Source organism: Haliotis rufescens, unplaced genomic scaffold (assembly GCF_023055435.1).
Source record: "Haliotis rufescens isolate VD_foot unplaced genomic scaffold, xgHalRufe1.0.p SCAF_17, whole genome shotgun sequence".
NCBI classification, from domain to species: domain Eukaryota; kingdom Metazoa; phylum Mollusca; class Gastropoda; order Lepetellida; family Haliotidae; genus Haliotis; species Haliotis rufescens.
In genome coordinates, this window is record NW_025963857.1 from 31,987,677 (window position 1) to 32,006,456 (window position 18,780).

The 18,780-nt window shown below is 38.9% G+C and overlaps 1 protein-coding gene across 1 annotated transcript; it reads right to left on the minus strand.

The window, feature by feature from the left end:
- Window positions 1–109: 109 nt before the first annotated feature.
- LOC124142596 (sodium- and chloride-dependent glycine transporter 2-like) lies at window positions 110–18,045 on the minus strand. The gene is made up of 13 exons (XM_046511170.2): window positions 17,845–18,045; window positions 8,911–9,042; window positions 7,542–7,821; window positions 6,372–6,504; window positions 5,907–6,041; window positions 5,588–5,691; window positions 5,082–5,206; window positions 4,195–4,307; window positions 3,339–3,470; window positions 2,679–2,778; window positions 2,149–2,249; window positions 1,375–1,542; window positions 110–841 (listed from the first exon to the last, which is right to left on the minus strand). Exons 1-13 carry the CDS (start codon window positions 18,026–18,028, stop codon window positions 698–700), a joined length of 1,851 nt encoding a protein of 616 aa, XP_046367126.2. The 5' UTR covers window positions 18,029–18,045; the 3' UTR covers window positions 110–697.
- Between the last annotated feature and the right edge of the window lie 735 nt (window positions 18,046–18,780).

Consider the following 18,780-nt stretch of genomic DNA (forward strand, 5'->3'; position numbering starts at 1 on the left):
AAGTTGATTTGAATATTAAAACGTAAGAAACCTTCGGATTGGTGGTTGTAGACCGGGTCAGTCTTGAAAAACTACACTGTTTAATATCATATAAAACTTTATTCCAGTCAGAAAGCCTTATATATTGTGACAAGATAATCAACACTGTATTTCTAATACATAGAGCATCCGTGATATACTGAGCACATCAAATATTGGCAATTTAGCTGAAGCGAGCCATACATCATATAGGTTAGTACAACTTTTCTAATAACAACAAAGCAGGATTGAGTATCGTAACACGACAAACATGGAGGAACCAATACTATGCACTTTTCATCACCGGTGCCTAAAGATTGAATACCATCATTAGTTCATGTACAACGAATGTATGAAATGATAGATTTGTAATTGCTTAAACGTAACTCCAGTCGTAGAGGAGCTGTATACATTACTTCATTAACTCAAAGGGAAAGGTTGATGATGAAATGATTTATAATGTTAATGTTTACTTCTGTCACGAAACTGTTAACATCGATACTTAAACGATCTGCAGTTGTAAATAATTGCTGACGGTGGCGTAAAACAATATTAAGTCACTCACTTACTACGTTAAAGCTGATTCTGAAAAATACTAATAACATACTTGGCAAACATAATAACTAGAAATGCTTCAATATTATCCTGAGCATATAAATCGTCGTTGTTGTTTTGTGCGTCATGCAGGTTGTTTGTTTTTCGAGTGTAATAGTCGCATAATAAGACTTTCTGGTTGCTGGTGCATCTCCTCAAGATATCGTTCTTTGTCTTCAGAACGCGAAGGACCCCAGTCAGTGGCCGGAGAGCTTGCGAGGCGGAGACGCTGTTAAAGACATAAAACTCACTTTCAGTGGTGTATAAATGAATCCAATTAGGTATAAGGACACGTTCTACATAAATTATATAAAAGCGACACGTCCTTTTTCATAATTATAAGTTTTGGTTTGGTTTGTTTGTGGTTTAACGCCGGACTCAGCAATATTCCAGCTATATGACGGCGGTCTGTAAATAATCGAGTCTGGACCAGACAATCCAGTGGTTGATATCATGAGCATCGATCCACGCAATTGGGTAATCTCAGCTGAAACTTTTGTTCGATTCCGAATGTATCACGAGAACTTGTTTATGAATCACTATCAAAGAGTAATAATGCCAGGTTTTCGCGAAAAGGTAAGCGTATCCTGCCCCACCCGTGGCAAGGGTCACAAAAGTCAAGTGTTCAAAAACATGTTGCAACTCTGATCAAACAACAATGTGAATGACCTATTTACGACCCTTTTGCAATATATGTGACGTTCAGTCGAATGTTGTTATTCATATCTCGTATATCATGGTTCGTTTGATATGTACACCTACCTCAAGAAATGTTCCTTTCTTCTTGACAAGCTGGTATACCAACATGACAGGTATTGGCAATGACATCACTACTGCCATTAAGATTCCAATCACCCTTGCGTATTCAGGGTAGATGTACTCGCCATAGCTTGGGGGGTCATAGAGAAACAGAGAAAATACCAGCGACGCCTGTGATGGAAAAGAAGAAATAATATTATTGGCTTTAACGCCAATTTGAACAGTATGACAGTAATATTAGAGTGTCCGCTTGATATGAGAGAAATGCCCGAAGTGATTCATATCCGTGACGTTTACCAATTTTGTGAAAGCCATGAGTTCGATTGTGGTGCTAACAAACCATGAAACATAATCAGGGCGAACCGGGTTTCGAACACACGATCACATGTTTCAAAGGGGCGCAACTCTGCACAACGAATTGTGAGCCCTAGATGACTGGGCAACCCATTCCCTCAGTTATTAAAAGAGTGCTACTTGGGATTTATGTTGCCAGAGAGTCTGGTTCGATATATCCTAAGAACTTACTTACCCTCAATATCGGAACAATATCGTTGTCTGACTTTCTATTTTGTGTACTTGTTCCAATATTTTCAAAGGTAACGAATCACATAAGTACTCAAATTAGCATGACCAAATTTAAGTTATAACAAAGAATGAACAAATGCAGCTCAGTATAGGAAACATAACACGTTTTGAACCAGACACTCCAGAAGGACGTTCGATAGCTGTATTGGATGGCGGCACTACCTTAAAGTGGCTCTGTGAGGCTAAACTTACAAAAAGAATGACCGGGGTGAAGTAGGAAGACAAGACTTTAAGCACCATCGGGAAACGTCTTCCCATCATCATTTCAACATCGTTGCTAAATCTGTCAGAACCTATAAAATTTCAATTACATAATAAAATTGACAATGGATGTTAAAATCAACATCATAGGAAAACATACATAGAATGTATCATCTGTAATTTGTCGTAGGCAATAACTCCTGAAAGTACGAAATGACGGTTTCCAGATAATAATTACCCATAAGAACACCTGTAAGCAAATAATTTCCTGTCATTTGCAAGCACAGTTTAGAAGATATCACATTTGATGTTCTTATTGAGTACAGGATTCCAGGAAATAGCATAGTAGTCGCAGTGAAAAGTCAGAAATACGTCTAGGATTCAATTATATTCATCATCGTTTGCCAACCAAATTGCAGCACACGTTTCAGTCACATTTATTTTCGTTTTCCTGCATGTACAATGTACGCGTGTTCAATATTTGCAATATTTGGTAAACTGCTCCCGCAGACCTGACGTACCATAGATCCAATTAATTGCGACACACTCCAGACAACCGATGAGCAGTGTGTTGAACGAGGATGCATACCAATCTAACAGCTGAAAGAGGTATACGCCACCCTGTAATAAGAACATATAAATTGTACGTTCAGTCATTAAAAGTCATAACTGACATGAGATGATATCAGTATTTTGGGGCGGAGGTTAAATTCATGTCCAATCAGAAGTAATTTCAGGTCATTAATTTGTAAAGACAACAAGAATATGAGAATGTTTCGGAATTTAAAACGAGGATGACTTGTGAATCATGTAATACAAAATTCAAAATCTGAGTAAAGTAGTACCAGAAAAAAATCTTGAAATAGAATAGAAATTTTAAGTAAACTGAAAAACCTTAATATGAAAATCTGCATATTTGTTTTTAAAACATTTGAATCAAAACATATAAAAATATCAAACAACATGTACATGACAACATGCACAGCTCCTATTATAGTACATATTAGGAATAGGAATAACTTATGCATTCCTGTTCATATCTCTGATACGATGGGGTTCTAATAACATCATGCTTTATTTATTTGAACTTGCGACAAAGAGATAACTTTTAGGAAGTGTACTATAACGAGAAGTAGGGAGTTGACATATAATGCATGATGTTTGTATGAACATGTTCTCACATTGGTTGCATAGGGAATGGAAATTCCAAAGCTTAGCAGACACACTCCAGCGGTGACATGCATTCTTCGATGTTGAAGGTATTTTGGGCACGCTTCTATTATGCCTGCTATAACCGTTTCCATGGGACCAAACTGTAAGACAATGTATATTAATATTCTGTCGTGATGTACAATGAATACGACAAACAAATGTTTATCTGTATTAACGAACTTGTTATCATTAATATTTATAACAAATGTTATGACATGAACTAGATTGCTTTGCAAACTGTGTCAGCCTCTGGCGGTCAAACACCACCTCTTGTAAGGAGAAGACCAATATACATTTAGTTTATGTATACCAATGTACCGTTCTGGAGTCAACAAGAAATCGCAAGCCTCATGGCACCACACATGCATCTTTTACAAAGAACAGCAAAATTCCTTTGAACATATAAAAAAAAACCTCCAGGGAAAATATTTGGCGAAAATCGAATTTCCTCTATAATACTGTAGGCCAGTATAATCAGTTGATGACGGCATTCCGGAGTGTCTTGTTAATGAGTAACCAAACTCTATCGGTAAAAGTGTATAGACAAAAACATATAAACCGTCACATAATGTAAAAATAGCATACGATAGTCTACAAAAATTACTGTACCAAATGTATGGTAAGAAATACACGTATGTGATATCTACGAAAATACCCATTAAAATCAGATCTCCATGACGAAGTCTTATTTGAATTTTGGACATTTGAAATAGTCATTAAAAGCAAAAGTTTGCGAAGTAAGTTCTACAGCTAAAGTATAGTTCTAGTCTATAACTACTGGTCTTTGCACACGCTTGTGTATTAAATTCCACAATACATATTTACCAGAGAATCTATTCCCATTGTTAACAGCATGATGAAGAACAGCACTGCCCACAGCTGTGACACCGGTAGTTGGGAAATTGCTTCTGGATATATGATGAACCCTAGCCCAGCACCTAGTAACAATAATTGCTGATACAGTAAATGGAGTATAACACATATAACGATGGAGATCAACAAATGGCTTCACCCATTCTTCCTTGAATCGAACTGGGTCTTCGGCGTGAAGAGCCAACAGTTGTGCCACAACTACGCTGCATCCCCATTTTGAGTCCTTAACTTGATCAGAGGTGACTTATACGTTATGTCATGATCACAAATCAGTCGCAGTGAGGCAATGTGTTGAGCTCAACATGTTCGACTTTCGGCTCACCCAAGACTTTTTACAGTGCAGTGTTTCCACAGACAAAAATCTTCTGTTCAAATAGCAGAGAACGACCCAAGGTAGTATGATGTCGTGTTGGGAGTATTCATTTCTGATGTTCTGTGATCCATTCATATAACTTTCACCCTATTTTACGCCAAAGTTGTATATTTCGAATGTACCCACCCTACTAAATTCAAAACGTCAACGCCAGAGAATAACCAATCCCTATTATCTTCCAAAACAGATTCCAGAGGGAGTAAAAGGCACATAACGTTATATGAATCGATCACTTAAAACCAGTAATGACACCTGGTGTTCGCATGTCCTGTTCTGCCGGAAGCAGCCGCAACTAACACACTTTTCCTAAAAAACTACAATGTGTGTTGCCCAACGCCGCACCCATCAATACTCGTGTCATAGTAGAGCGGCCTGTAAACAATCGATCCTGTAGCAGGCAATCAAGTGATCACTCTCATGTGCAAGTATCCACAGCAACAGCAATATAATATCCATGATTGTTTACCAGATGACACAACTTCTGATATAGGTATCTGAGCCTGTTGCGCCATGAAGCCCAGTGTAGAGAAGACCACAAGACCACAGAAAATACTGCTGGCTTCACCGATCACAGTAATTAACACTACGTCTCTGAAATAAAAATTGATAAACATTATTGCAGATCATATCTGGAAAAGCTACAGTCATATCATCATGCTTGGCCTATCAATGAACGTAAATCACAGATGTAAACATCATATACATCTGTAACATATTCAACGCGTTAGATCCGTTAGAATAACAGGTTTTGATTTCTTTAGATGATACTTACTATAAGCAGCATTATTTGTTAATATATCTGGCAAATGGTTGGCTTCCAATCTTATAATGTTTCGGATTCAAACAGGATCATGATGGTACTCTTTATCATTCTAGGGAATTTTCTATTATCGGCACATTATATACGTGTATTTTCTTTATGTCTAATTTCTGATGTATCATATGTGGTCCTCCTCTTGAAGACATGTTAACCTGAAGCAGTTGTTGTGGAAGTTGTTGTAGCTGCTCATGGTGATGAGGCCTCCGAATGTTGTACTCATAGAATAAAACCCTTGTAGCAAAGCTTCCAGCCAAACCTTTTGGTGAAATAAGAAATAAGAACACATTTTAATCTTCTATGGTTACATGAGAACAATAGTTGATATTCGTATATCCGGTACCGGTAAGGTTTTGTCATCCCTAGCATAAACTATATGTCGGCGACATATCAGTGATAGTTAGAGTATGGAGCTGTACCTGATAATCAATTTACACTAAACGTTCTGTTATTAATTATACTTGAGCATCTAACCTGTACATTGCCGAGGCGAGAAAAGTCTGGACGGAGGAAATACAATATACCCTCCGCAGCACCCGGCATCATGCACGATCTGATCAGTAGCACCGCCAGGAGAACGTAGGGAAGAAGGGCAGTCACGTACACAATCTGTTTCATAGAAATGTAATCAATATCACTTCCGCCTGTCTGTAAATAATCGAATGGGTGGATAGTTGACACAAAACCAGCAAAGTCACAAAGCCTGACCTTTCAACAAGCACGAATTGTGGGTGCCCCTGGTCTCCACAGGGTTAACCAGCTCAATGAACATTGGTCGGCGAACCATAAAGGGCACTTCATTGATAATTCACAAATGTTCACAAAAAGGAAGATGTCATGCAGGCGGTGCTTTCTATATCTTCTTATTAACATCAATGTCCTTTTCGTAAAGGTACAAGAGAAGCGTTTGGTCTGAAGCGTATGGTATTGGTATCCTACCTTTCCAACAGACTTTACACCTTTCATCACACAAAGGAACACAATGACCCAAGAGACAAGGATGCAGAGGAGGAGATGAACCTGAACTGTTCCGACATTGTCAATACCGCTTGACACTCTCAGTGTGTTGTATCTGTCAAATCAGTGATACTTTATCAAGACAGATCATTACGACATTGGATATATCGCTGGAGCTAGTTCATGAACTTTTAATGATTCAGTCATAACATCTTTTTCTGTAGATAATCAAATGATTATTATTTAAATATGACTTTATTCTCACTATTGTTTTCCTCTTTTGATGTCTAATATACGATCATATAAATTCTTCTTGATTAATATTTAGGGCGATGACGTAGTTAACATACGGGACGAGGAATGAAGATTATATACTAGAGTATTTTGTCATACATCAACCACGTCAGCGAGCTTCATCACCCTTACCCGTTAGTCGTGTCTTACCACAAGTATGGGTTGCTGAAGACAAATGAAAACCATAACTAGAGATACAGATTATCTATTCAGAGTGAATTACTCTTGCGCCTCAGCGAGAGACTTTCAAATGACTCAAGAGGGACGGATAGAGACAGTCTTAGTTAGCTTAATCAATATATTCCCAATATTAATGTTTCTGAGAATGTAGAACAATGTATTGGGTTTTCCGATCAAAAATTTCACATAAGCTCAAATCAATCTATTGTTGAAAAGAAGTCTCATTATACTGTCTGAGACACAATGGATGAAGTCGCGTTTGAGAACACGTCACGTTGCTATGGACCGCTTTGCCAACAACGAAAACAAATGAACAATTGGAGGAAATTAACATGAAACAAAAATGATAATGTTCAGTAAGAATTACTAAACATAATTACACCGAGATCATTGCCCTTACAGGTAAAATATAACTATTTGAGCTACTGTCAATGAGAATGGGAGTTCTGTTTGTTCTTGTGCTCACGCCTTGGTGGCGAGGCTGTCCTTGGAATGTTGGGCTGTGGAAATGGGTTCGGGATGGGGATGTACATGTACATTGCTCGGAATTTATTTATGATCATAAGATAATATTGAAGAAAATACGACTTTGAATGTCTAGTTGTGCCAGTTAAATAACAGGTCTGGCTTAGATCTTTGTCAACATACTTATAATATCACTAAAACACCTTATCTTACTGCCAAAACTCCTCTGACGCCGTCAACGTTTCATTCGGCGATCGCCATGCAGAGTTGAGCAGCAGATGATCATCCGTGTTGTTATTTAGGTAGGCGTCAGTGATAGATGAACTGTTGCTAAGCTTAGTGACGCAGAGGGGCGTGTTCCACCAGTTGTCACACGTTGTCCATGGCAACACTGACCAGAAAGACCGGTACAAGTAGTAAATAGACCAGGCAATGATGACATTGTAAGGCAGGGATCCAATGAAAGAGCCTGCAACCTGGGAGATACCAATACCTGAAAATACCGTCAGTGAATGAGTTTGGTTTAACGTTGGTTTGAACAGTATTCCAATTATATCTCGGCCTGTTTTTGAGACAAGTCCCTGATATCAACAGTCTCAGTGTCAATTACTGCCATACATCGAGATTATGAAATTGCTAACTGTAAATGTAATATACATATTGTCTTACTAAATGCCTTATTAACAACGGATGAAAACAAATAAAATAATTATGTTTTATTTTGTTAAGATAAACATGATAATGGGCAAGACTGGTCTGTATCATAATTTCTCATCGAAAACAGTTTGTCTCACAGGGCCAGGTGCATATATTCTCCCCCCCCAATCAACTATTTTATATTAGAACAATCAACTCAAACAACGTCGCATCACGCGTAAGGGATCCATTTGTAAAACAGGTTGTAAACACATTTACCAACAATTATTTTTCAAAGAGCACACCATGTAATATTAAAACGTAACATGTGAGATTCTGGGTTAGAATTGGCTCACTGCACGATTGCGTGCCACGGTACCCCGATGACGTGGATTTTTGTTCTTAATATCAGTCACTTGTCTGGTACAGACTCTATTTAAAACAGGCCACCATCTTTTGGCTTGATTACCGCAGAGTCTGGCGTCAAACAACAAACACACAGTTGCTTGAAGTGGAGATTTGAACCAAGACATGGAAAGAGGTGTTCTCTGGTTGATGAAAAAATGTTACAGAAAATGGGGACGGCAAAACATGATACAAACCTGAGAGGATACAGCCCCCTCCCCCACCTGTTATAAAGAAACCGTCCCGAAGAAAAATGTCATTTAAATAAGTGATTCATTGATAGTCCAGATACCATATTAGATACGATACAACTATCATAAATGAGTGAGTTTAGTTACAAGCCGCTTCCATGGGTGTGGTCCTGACAAACCAAGAATCAAAATCAGGGACCTATTCTGGCACGCCTCAGGAATGCAACTTTCCATACCTGGTGTATGTTATAATAAGTGTAGCGTTGTAAGAAGCATTATGATAGGAAATCCATTCAAGTCGTAGGGCATTTGCTTATAAAATGGCCTGAGCAGAAAGGTGTATAACTAACCTTTAAACAAAGGACAAATGGCCCAAACATGTGATGCACTCTTGCTCGAGAACTGGCCAATGGAAACCTCGAGGAAGAAGAGTGGAACAGCACACGTGAAAATCCCAGCAAAGTAGGGAATGAGAAACGCACCTGGGAAATAGAAAGAGTTTATTAATCTTTACAACTTATAGAGCTAAAATGCAATGGACTAACATTAGAACTACGTTTGTTTGAGTTTCAATTGGTTGTATGAAAGTGATGAGTTTTATTGTCTGATATTCATATCAGTATATGTGCCATGGACCTTCAGCGGGAAAATGACATGTGATCAAGGTTTTATTTAACATATTGTGTAGTGATCAATGGATAAGGTGAAATGGGTTTTAACGTTGCGTTCAAAATTATTGCACTAATATAGCGACCTATGCGTGTGCATGTGTGCGTGCGTGCGTCTATTTGTATGTGTGCTTGTATTAGTCCGGACTTATGCCGGTGATATGGTGCTAGGCCACTGAGGGAGCGCAACGAAGTGTAACAAGGACAGATCACTCAGACATGGTATACTGACCGACCTGTCCTTGTCCTATCTCCTTCATGCCGAGCGCCTGGCAGGGTGACACGAATTACCATCGTTTAACGACATTTGATTTGACGCGGCTGGGGACAGAACCCCCAACCTTCAGATAACCTTCAGATAACCTTCAGAAAAACTCCCCTCTATGTGTTATATTATAAATCTATTATCTCAGAAAAAAATGTTTTAAACAGACATTTTGTTATATCATCAACTTTGCGGAGTAAATTAGAAACAGGTGTTGTTTGTTTAAAAAGGTGGAAATGTCAGCATATTTCCCATGTGTATGAAGTAATTGACGAAGGGTGTGGACATCTGGGGTCTTTCCCACATGATTGTTACATTACCTGTTTGTTATTATTGGGATTGAGAGCGTAGTTTTTTAGACATGGAAATATGGTGTAAATTTTCTGTCCCTTTTGACACATGTGATTGACGAGATTCAGGAAAAACATGGCAAATATGCGGACCTCGCTTTCGAAATGACAAGCTTGCGTCCCAAGTACCAAGATGTCCAACTCCCCTTTGTCCGCGGTGCGGTTTGGTACGTCGCCGTCTGTTGACTGACATTTAGCGAGTACCCGGGTTTGCTGCCAGGAACACAGCCCTTCTGGCAATCTGGGTAATGCAGAAGGCTGCAGTGTTGATGAGTCTTCACATTCTCTGAAATGTTCTGGCTGGGTTCGATAAGGCAGCGCTTTCTGGGAGAAGTCCAATTCGCTGTCGGGGTTGCGTGTAGACGGGGCAGGGCCTGAGCTGATGATGAGACTCTGCCAGGATCACCCAAACCCTCTTTGCTGCACTGGTCACTGGTTTCGTCATCAACATTAACATCATCATCAGATGCAGATTCATCTGTAATATCTACATGAGATGACTAGCTTCAAGAGGTCTTTTATCTTCTCTTTGAGCACTGGTTGATCTGTGGTGGAATACAGGTCGCTCAAGCTATCGAGTATAAAACGAAACAATGGTAACTCTGAGAAATAAATAGTAAAGTTTGAGGATTCATTTCAATGAATTCACAAACTTGTCATCCCATGATCCTTCAGTTTCCTATCAATCCCCATATTTCTGTGTAAGTATGACGTACCCTCTATAAATATAATATACACGATCCCACAAGCGACTTCTTGAATGAGAATGCAGAGCAATGTCACGTGACTCCTTACCTCTCGGTCACAGGTTTTGCAACAGCTGAACTCTAATCACATTTATGTCATGAGAGATACGTGTAAACAGTTAAGAGATGCGTTGATCATCTTTTCTTTCGGACATCATGTCATCTGATACAATCCTATTGTTGTCCCGGACGTGCTGAGTATTTTATGATATGCATAATAGCTGAAAGGAAGCTTTGATGTACGTCATAGTAGCCACAAAATAAGTAGGATTCAAGTAATATATTAAGATGACATAAAACTAAATTATATTCGCTGCTATTATATCAAAGTTTGCTGAATTGTTATAAAGTGTTTTCAGCCAGGGTAAGGCTGCCCATTCTCAACGTGTTGTGCTAGACACACTATTAAGGTGCATTGTGGGGTCAGGCTGGACACGGATGGTTGGACAACTGCAGGGGGCTGAAGGCAGTTAAGTCGATTCTACAGACAGATACAACAGATCCTTTTACAATTGTAAGCCTTTATTCCACAAAGTAGACAGAACAAAGACAGTTATTTCTAGTCTCGTGCTGACTCTCGAGGATATATATGTAATAAAACATTCTCCCCAATTTCATTCTCATCTCCTTCTTAGCTTTCGCTGGCCACATTCAGTGTCCAGCTTTAAAATGAAGAGTTTTATGGATCCTTCATATCCGAGGTGGTTGGGGTCCAAAGTGTCGCACATGAATGTTTTAGCGACGACCCCAGGTACATGTGCACTTTTCGTCAACAGGAGTATCGACAGAGGGGATTAAATTAGGATCGGGTAATCACAATGTGCGACCTGGTAGATTGTGTGTCTTCAAACCACGCAGCACTGGTCTATGACTGACAGTGGCATAAACACACTCACTCATTCATTTATTCATCTATTTACTAATGTTCACCTTAATTGTTATCAATATATACGTAACATATACTAGTATAGCTATGTGTACTTCGTTTTCGCAACCGTCTGTAGGTTTACTGGACGGAACCAGTTTGTGGAAAAACACATTTGGACACTAAGGCTCGTGAACTGATATTGGTGAAACGAATATATGTGATGATTATTACCAATGATTATGATAATGTCATCAAAAAACGTAAAGACGGTAATATATGATAATGTCATCCGAAAAATAAAGACTGTAATATTTGCGCTTCTCTTTTGCTTGAGAAGTGTTGTTGATATTTTGTTTTATACATAACTGGTAGGTCAATTCAATGCCATTAAATTAACTTAAATATTACTGATTGGCACAGTAGCAAACACATCAAACTTCAAATATTATTTATACCTTCAAAACAGAAATGATTGAAAATATGCAAATCATCCATGAACTCTTTCAAGATTTAATAAGGTTGTTCAGATTGCAAGGTACTCGCAAAACGTAAGCGAACGTTCATCGTTAGGTAGCCGTTAAGCGTCAGCACTTCGACTTAACTTCTCTCAAAAGAAAATAATAGAACATATTTCGTAAGTAGGATAGAAGCAAGGGATTTGTATTACATAACTGACATCTAGACTTGATAATCTATTATAGACTTGCGTATAGGTTTCCTTTTCATCGTTTTTTGTTCAAGGATTGTAAGACAGACTAGTCACATCGGGTAACCGGGCAAGGCTACGTGTACATTAAGGTTATGAAAATGAGAGAGAGAGAGAGAGAGAGAGAGAGAGAGAGAGAGAGAGAGAGAGAGAGAGAGAGAGAGAGAGAGAGAGAGAGCGAGCATAATATAATTGGGCGGAAATACAAATTAGAAAGAAAAATCTCAAGTCAATGTACTCGGGCTACATACATCACAACCTTAAAATTATTGATAGGTTTCCTTTTATCGTTTTTTGTTCAAGGATGGTAAGACAGACTAGTCACATCGGGTAACCGGGCAAGGCTACGTGTACATTAAGGTTATGCAAATGAGAGAGAGAGAGAGTGTGAGAGAGAGAGAGAGAGAGAGAGAGAGAGAGAGAGAGAGAGAGAGAGAGAGCATAATATAATTGGGCGGAAATACAAATTAGAAAGAAAATGTACTCGGGCTACATACATCACAACCTTAAAATTATTGATAAACATAGTTTCCTCAATTCCAAGCAATATCAGAACCAATATATACTATCTATGGTATATATAGTATCTGGCAATATAGACCAAGGTCACCTTCTAATAAGATAAATTCTTCAGTATAGTTTGATATTAGTTTATACATTTGTTGATAATGTGATTACGAAAGTAATAAATTCCATTTTCTATACTTTAACAGATCCTGCGCGGTGCTCTCTCCTAATTATTTTGAATCAAATTGCCACCGTTATCATTGTGTTAGTTAGTGGGAAATGCGCATGACAGTTTACAGCAGTGTAAGATCACGTACGTGCTGTAAATAAAAACGACAAAACCCTTTCCAAAAGCTGACGATTCCGACCACATTATTAGCATCATGTGTTTATGAATTACTATCAAATAGTGACAATACTAAATCTAGTAAACAATCCTCGAAATTGCGCATGCACAGAACGGAAAATCTGGATAAGGCATTAAAATATCCGTATGCGTGGAACGTTTGAATTCAGCACTTCCGCTAAGCTTCCGTTATTTGGACGGAAAACGGATAGTTGAAAGCCTCAAATAAGAATTGTTGTTTCGTCCAAAGGGATTAAAATAATGTTGTCGTGTATGTACTGTAAGGGGAAGGTTTGTTTGTTTGTTGTTTTACGCCGAACTAAGCAATATTCCAGCTACATGACGGCGGTCTGTAAATAATCGTGTCTGGACCCGACAATCCAGTGATTGATATCGATAACATGCATCAACCAAGTCAGTCAGGGGAATGACATTCTAAGCAGTAGTGTACATAATTCACAGATCTCCAAAAGCAGCTGTCGTATGTGGACACGAATTGTCGTCGCATCTTCTCTCCATCAGCCTGACGAGGTCAAGTGTACATGTGTTCACCTACTTTCATTCATAAGGCTGAAAGACGCATTGTCCCTAAACAAGGCCTATGGGTGAAAGCCCCTCGTTTCTATAGGTGAGAAGACCGTCATGTTTTTTTATTTTATAACTTATGATATACAATGGGGTTTTCACGTATAAGTTATGATATACAATGGGGTTTTCACGTTTAAATTGAGGACTGTAAACATAGTTTCACTTCGTAAGGGCTGTTTAGAAAACATGGAATATTTCATGGAAAATGCATCGTGGATTTAAAAACAGTTCTGATGAGCATTGACACTTGTAACAATTCATGATGATGTCTCATGACATGTTTATACGTGGGACACATGTTATAATTGAAAAACATGTGCACCCCTTGGATATACTAAACGAATAATATGTGTCTTATGGTGAATGGCACTTGGATTGGAATAAGTACTGGTGGGTTTCTGCATTCATGTATCAGTACATGAGGGATTCTCGTGAGATTTTAAATTAAGGACAGATTTAAAAACGAAAAATTCAGTGTTTGGTCATTGAAAGCCATGAACCTCAGATGGGGTTTATGGTGAATACTCATGAAACTTTGATATATTTATGTTGTTTATTAACCTACGTTCTTCACATTTAAAAAGGTCATTTACAATATTTAAGATATTAATATTATTATAATATATATAGAACAGTTTTTCACGTCACCTATAGCTGTCCATCATTTATCTGCTGACCATGTGTTCACTCAAGACATTTTGTCTTTTTACCTGGTACGTTATAAGAAGAGAAGGGGAACGAGCATGGTCCTGCTAATCTGCTTTGCTAGAACAGCTGGACATTTACCTGGCATTGTTCATTTATGATCATCAAGGGTTCTTGCGTTCAATGTATATTATTCTATTTACAGTATAGTTGGCTACTTTGATGTTTTCGTAGTTTCAATGAAAAGTAAAACCACGTGCTCTTAACACATACATGTCATTACAAACTCCAAAATAATTGATAAAACATTATACTATACGAAGGCAGTTTTATCATAGCAGAGGCTCTGGTTATGTTGTTCGGATCGAGTCAAATGTAATGGCTCAAGCCAGTTAGCCTATTCAGTCTATGACAGATAGCGGAACTAACTGCAATTATTGTTTTAACCAAGCCCGGGCTGGGGCATGGTCTTGATATCTAGTAAAACGTGAGCAATGGTTTCAGCCTGATTGCAAGATGAACAAACCTTGTCATAGTGCTTTTTGTGAACGAGTCTGAGGCGTGAGATAGCATTTTCAATTTTCTTTCATTTGAGTATGAGTTTGGTTTTTGTTGGACCTTGGGTTGAATTTTGTATAGCCATCTGCCGATCGTACTTGCGTCCCATTTGGCTTGCCATCTTTCTGCTACGGAGGCTTTGAATTTGCTTTTTATCTCTAGTTTACTAAAGGGAATAGGCTGTATATCCGCTTTGACTAAAGCTAGCTTCGCCATCCTTGTTACGTACTGTTATTAAAGACATTCCTTTCCGTGTGAGTGATGGTTTGATCATTGTAAACACGCCCATATATTTGAAATGTATTACTCTCCGTTGTTCCACTCCATTTAACGGGGTGTGTTCTCACCGAGCTCAAAACTGAAACTCGGGGGATTAGGGATGGGAGAGTATAGTCTGTTCTTTAAATCTGTTCGCCTTGAGCTTGTGTTCAATATGGAGATCTGTATTTTATCCATTATTTCTGTGTTCCCCTGGAGGTAACAATACACAACTATGACACATGAAGTATAGAACACTTGGGTAATTTTTGTGGTAATATGCGAGAGATTGGTGATTAGTTTGTTTGTTCGTTTGTCGCCACACTCAGCAATATTCAAGCTGTAAATAATCGAGGATGGACCAGACAATCAAGTAATTGATGTCATGAGCATCGATCCACGCAGATGGGATACGATGACATGCATATCAACAAAGTCAGCCAGCCTGACCACCCGGCCCCGTCATGTAATATGTATCGGTATCTTTGATTAAGGAAATATATTTCATATATATTAAGTGCTGGTCGTTTCGTATTAAAACATGTTAAAAAGGGCATATTAAACAAGTTTTGTGGTAAAGTTATCGTTCTGAATCACATAGTTGGCTATATGTTAGCCACAGATCTGAAGTTAGATATGGACTATAGCTAAATTGGCTATGGAAATGTCAGTTAACTGCTTCGTGAACACGGCTGACATTGAGGTGCAGTGAAACGATGTTTTAGCTCGATGAGAAGGTTGAACGACTAATTATAATTTCTTGAATGCATTAAAACAAGGCCATGTGAATAACCTCCTTGATTTGTGATGTTTTACTGCAATAAATTTGGCCTGCCTTTCTCATGACTTTATATCACATTTTCCACATCCATAAAACTACGTTCTCAAAACCAATGATAACAAACAGATGATATAACGATGATGTGTGAAAGATCCCGATTGTCAAAGCCCTTCATCAATTACTTCATACACATGGGAAATATGCTGACATTTCCCCCTACAGACACTTTCCTCCTTTTAAAACAAACAGCACGTGTTTCTAAATTAATCCTCAAAGTTGCTGATATAACCACATTTGACCCGTGCTTGCTGTATAAGCGACTATGCTGGTCGTAAGAGGCGACTAACGGGATCGGGTGGTCAGGCTCGCTGACTTGGTTTATGCATGTCATTGTATCCCAATTACGTGGATCGATGCTCATGATGTCAATCATTGGATTGTCTGGTCCAGCCTCGATTACTTACAGACCGCCGTCATACTGCTGCGTGCGGCGTTAAACAACAAACACATATAACCACATTTGTCATTTTCAAAAATACCATCACAATGACTTCTATTTTAAGACCTATTCCAGATAAAAATATTCCAGCACGTCCATATTTTTTAAATCGGCGTTCACCCGCTTCATCCTACTCTTGAATCCTTAAGGTGTTATCGAAAACTGTTCAAATAAACGGAGGATGGTGATAATATGAGGGTAACGCTATTTTTCAGGGCATTATCATTTGCAGAAACCCGAGGGCAGTTAATGGAAGACCTCGGGCTTCTGCAAATGAAAATGCCCTGGAAAATAGCGTTACCCTTATGTTATATTATATTAAATCACTGACCCACTTTTACACATATGATAATGGCCCGTCGTCAAGCAATATGAGGGCATTATCAAGTTACAGTGACCCGCTCATTTCTGAAAACGTGCGGGCGGTTTAATGATAATTCTGTCTATTTTAGCTATAATGGCTATTATGTTACATGTTTGTTGAATTTATGCCACCCACATACGTACACCACGTGGATTATGTACACGATGAAGTTTAAACAATAATGCAAATCCCGAGTCAAGGCTTACTCCCCACTCATCTGAAGATAATCGTCCAACTTAGGCAAGTGCGCATACAGGACAGTTACAGAGAAAACAAGCCTACTGAAACAGTGGACAAAACACACTCTGGTGACGCAATAAGAAATCCTGACCTACAAACGTCTTCGGGAGATTGTGTGACATCAAAGATAACGGAGTCTTGTGGAAAGGATGAGCATCATATAAAAATATGAAACTGAACGTTATCATATTACGACGAAAGAGAATTGGTACTAAAAAGACACAATGACATTTGTGTTGGTAGGCTCAAAGAGCCTGAAACAACATTAATATTTGCATTATATCTCATGTACATGGACACACGCACGCACGCACGCACGCACGCACGCACGCACGCACGCACACACACACACACACATATATATATAAATATGTATATAGTCCGAAGTAAACACAATAACCGCATATAAAACAGGTGTCCATAAACAAAGAAATCTCTATATCTATATCTGGTATGTTATTTAAGAGCCGAGGTTTAGGTAAGTGACTAAGTTCTTCAGACTTCAGAGTGAACACTGCTGAGAGACAGACCAGAACCACTCTAACATAAGCCTTTGTCCAAGCAATAGCGGACAAATCAGATATGTATTTAGCTTTTATTAACGCGGGTCATATTATATTTATCATCTGGATGATACGTTATGTCAAAACAACATCCGTTATGTCAAAAAGCTATGACATATTGTTGAAAAGTTTAGAATCAGTCATACCCTCTTCTATAACTTTTTCATTTTTGTCACATTCAGTATTATTCCCGATACATATATATGATGGCCCTTCAATACAAAAACCATGGATACCTCTAACCTTCACCACGTCATCAGTATATAGTAACAGATACTCCAAATATTAATTGTTCCTCATCAACACGTTAATTATTAGTTGGTCACACTTACCACCACCATTTCTGTTGCAAAGATAGGGAAATCTCCAAAGTGAGCCAAGGCCAACTGAGTACCCAAGGAGTGACAGAATGTACTCTCTCTTCCTGGACCATACCTCTCTGGTTCTTACTCGATCATCCTTCACATTCGTGGACTTTTGACAGTCAGCGTTCAGAAACACGTCAGGCTCCGACATGGCAGATAGCTCTTTATGACAGCCCATGCAAAACATTGACACATAAATCGCGGCCTCGTACTGCGCTGAACAGTTCTTTGGTTTCTGACATTTTACGCTTTACTAAGTCGTATACATATGGGTTGACTGTACACACACTACAATGCCGAATTTATTACCCTTAGTCTCCTGGACAACAGTTGACTTATGATTAAGAGGGGGGGGGGGGGGGGGGGGGGGGGGGCGCACGGGTGGCCCAGCCGCGATTCGCTGTGCAGAGTTGCGTCCCTTGGGCACGCCAGAAACCTATGATTGTGGGTTCGAATCCCGTTTCGCTCCGATTATGTTTCATGGTTTGTCAGCTCCATACCCGTGCTCGTGGGTTTCACCGAAGTGGTAAACGTCTGAGACCTGCATCACTTCGGGCTTTCCTCCCATATTAAGCTGACACGCCGCGATATAACTGGAATACTGTTAAAAGCGGCGTTAAACCCAACTCACTCACTCACTATGATTAAGGTGTTATGTATATAACATTTATCGGATCATTAAGAGTCATTAAGATCGAAAACTACCAAAGAAATGTTCGGACCGAGACATTAAACCTACCAAACACTGTGTTGCAAAACGAACATATTCTTCAATGTTTTTTATTTACATAAGTAGGAGAATCTCTGCACGTGCACATAGAAGATCACGCATTGACGGTTTAGATTGGGAAGTGACTGGTCCCGAGCAGCAAATAGAAAGCCTTCTGATTTACTATGCGGGAT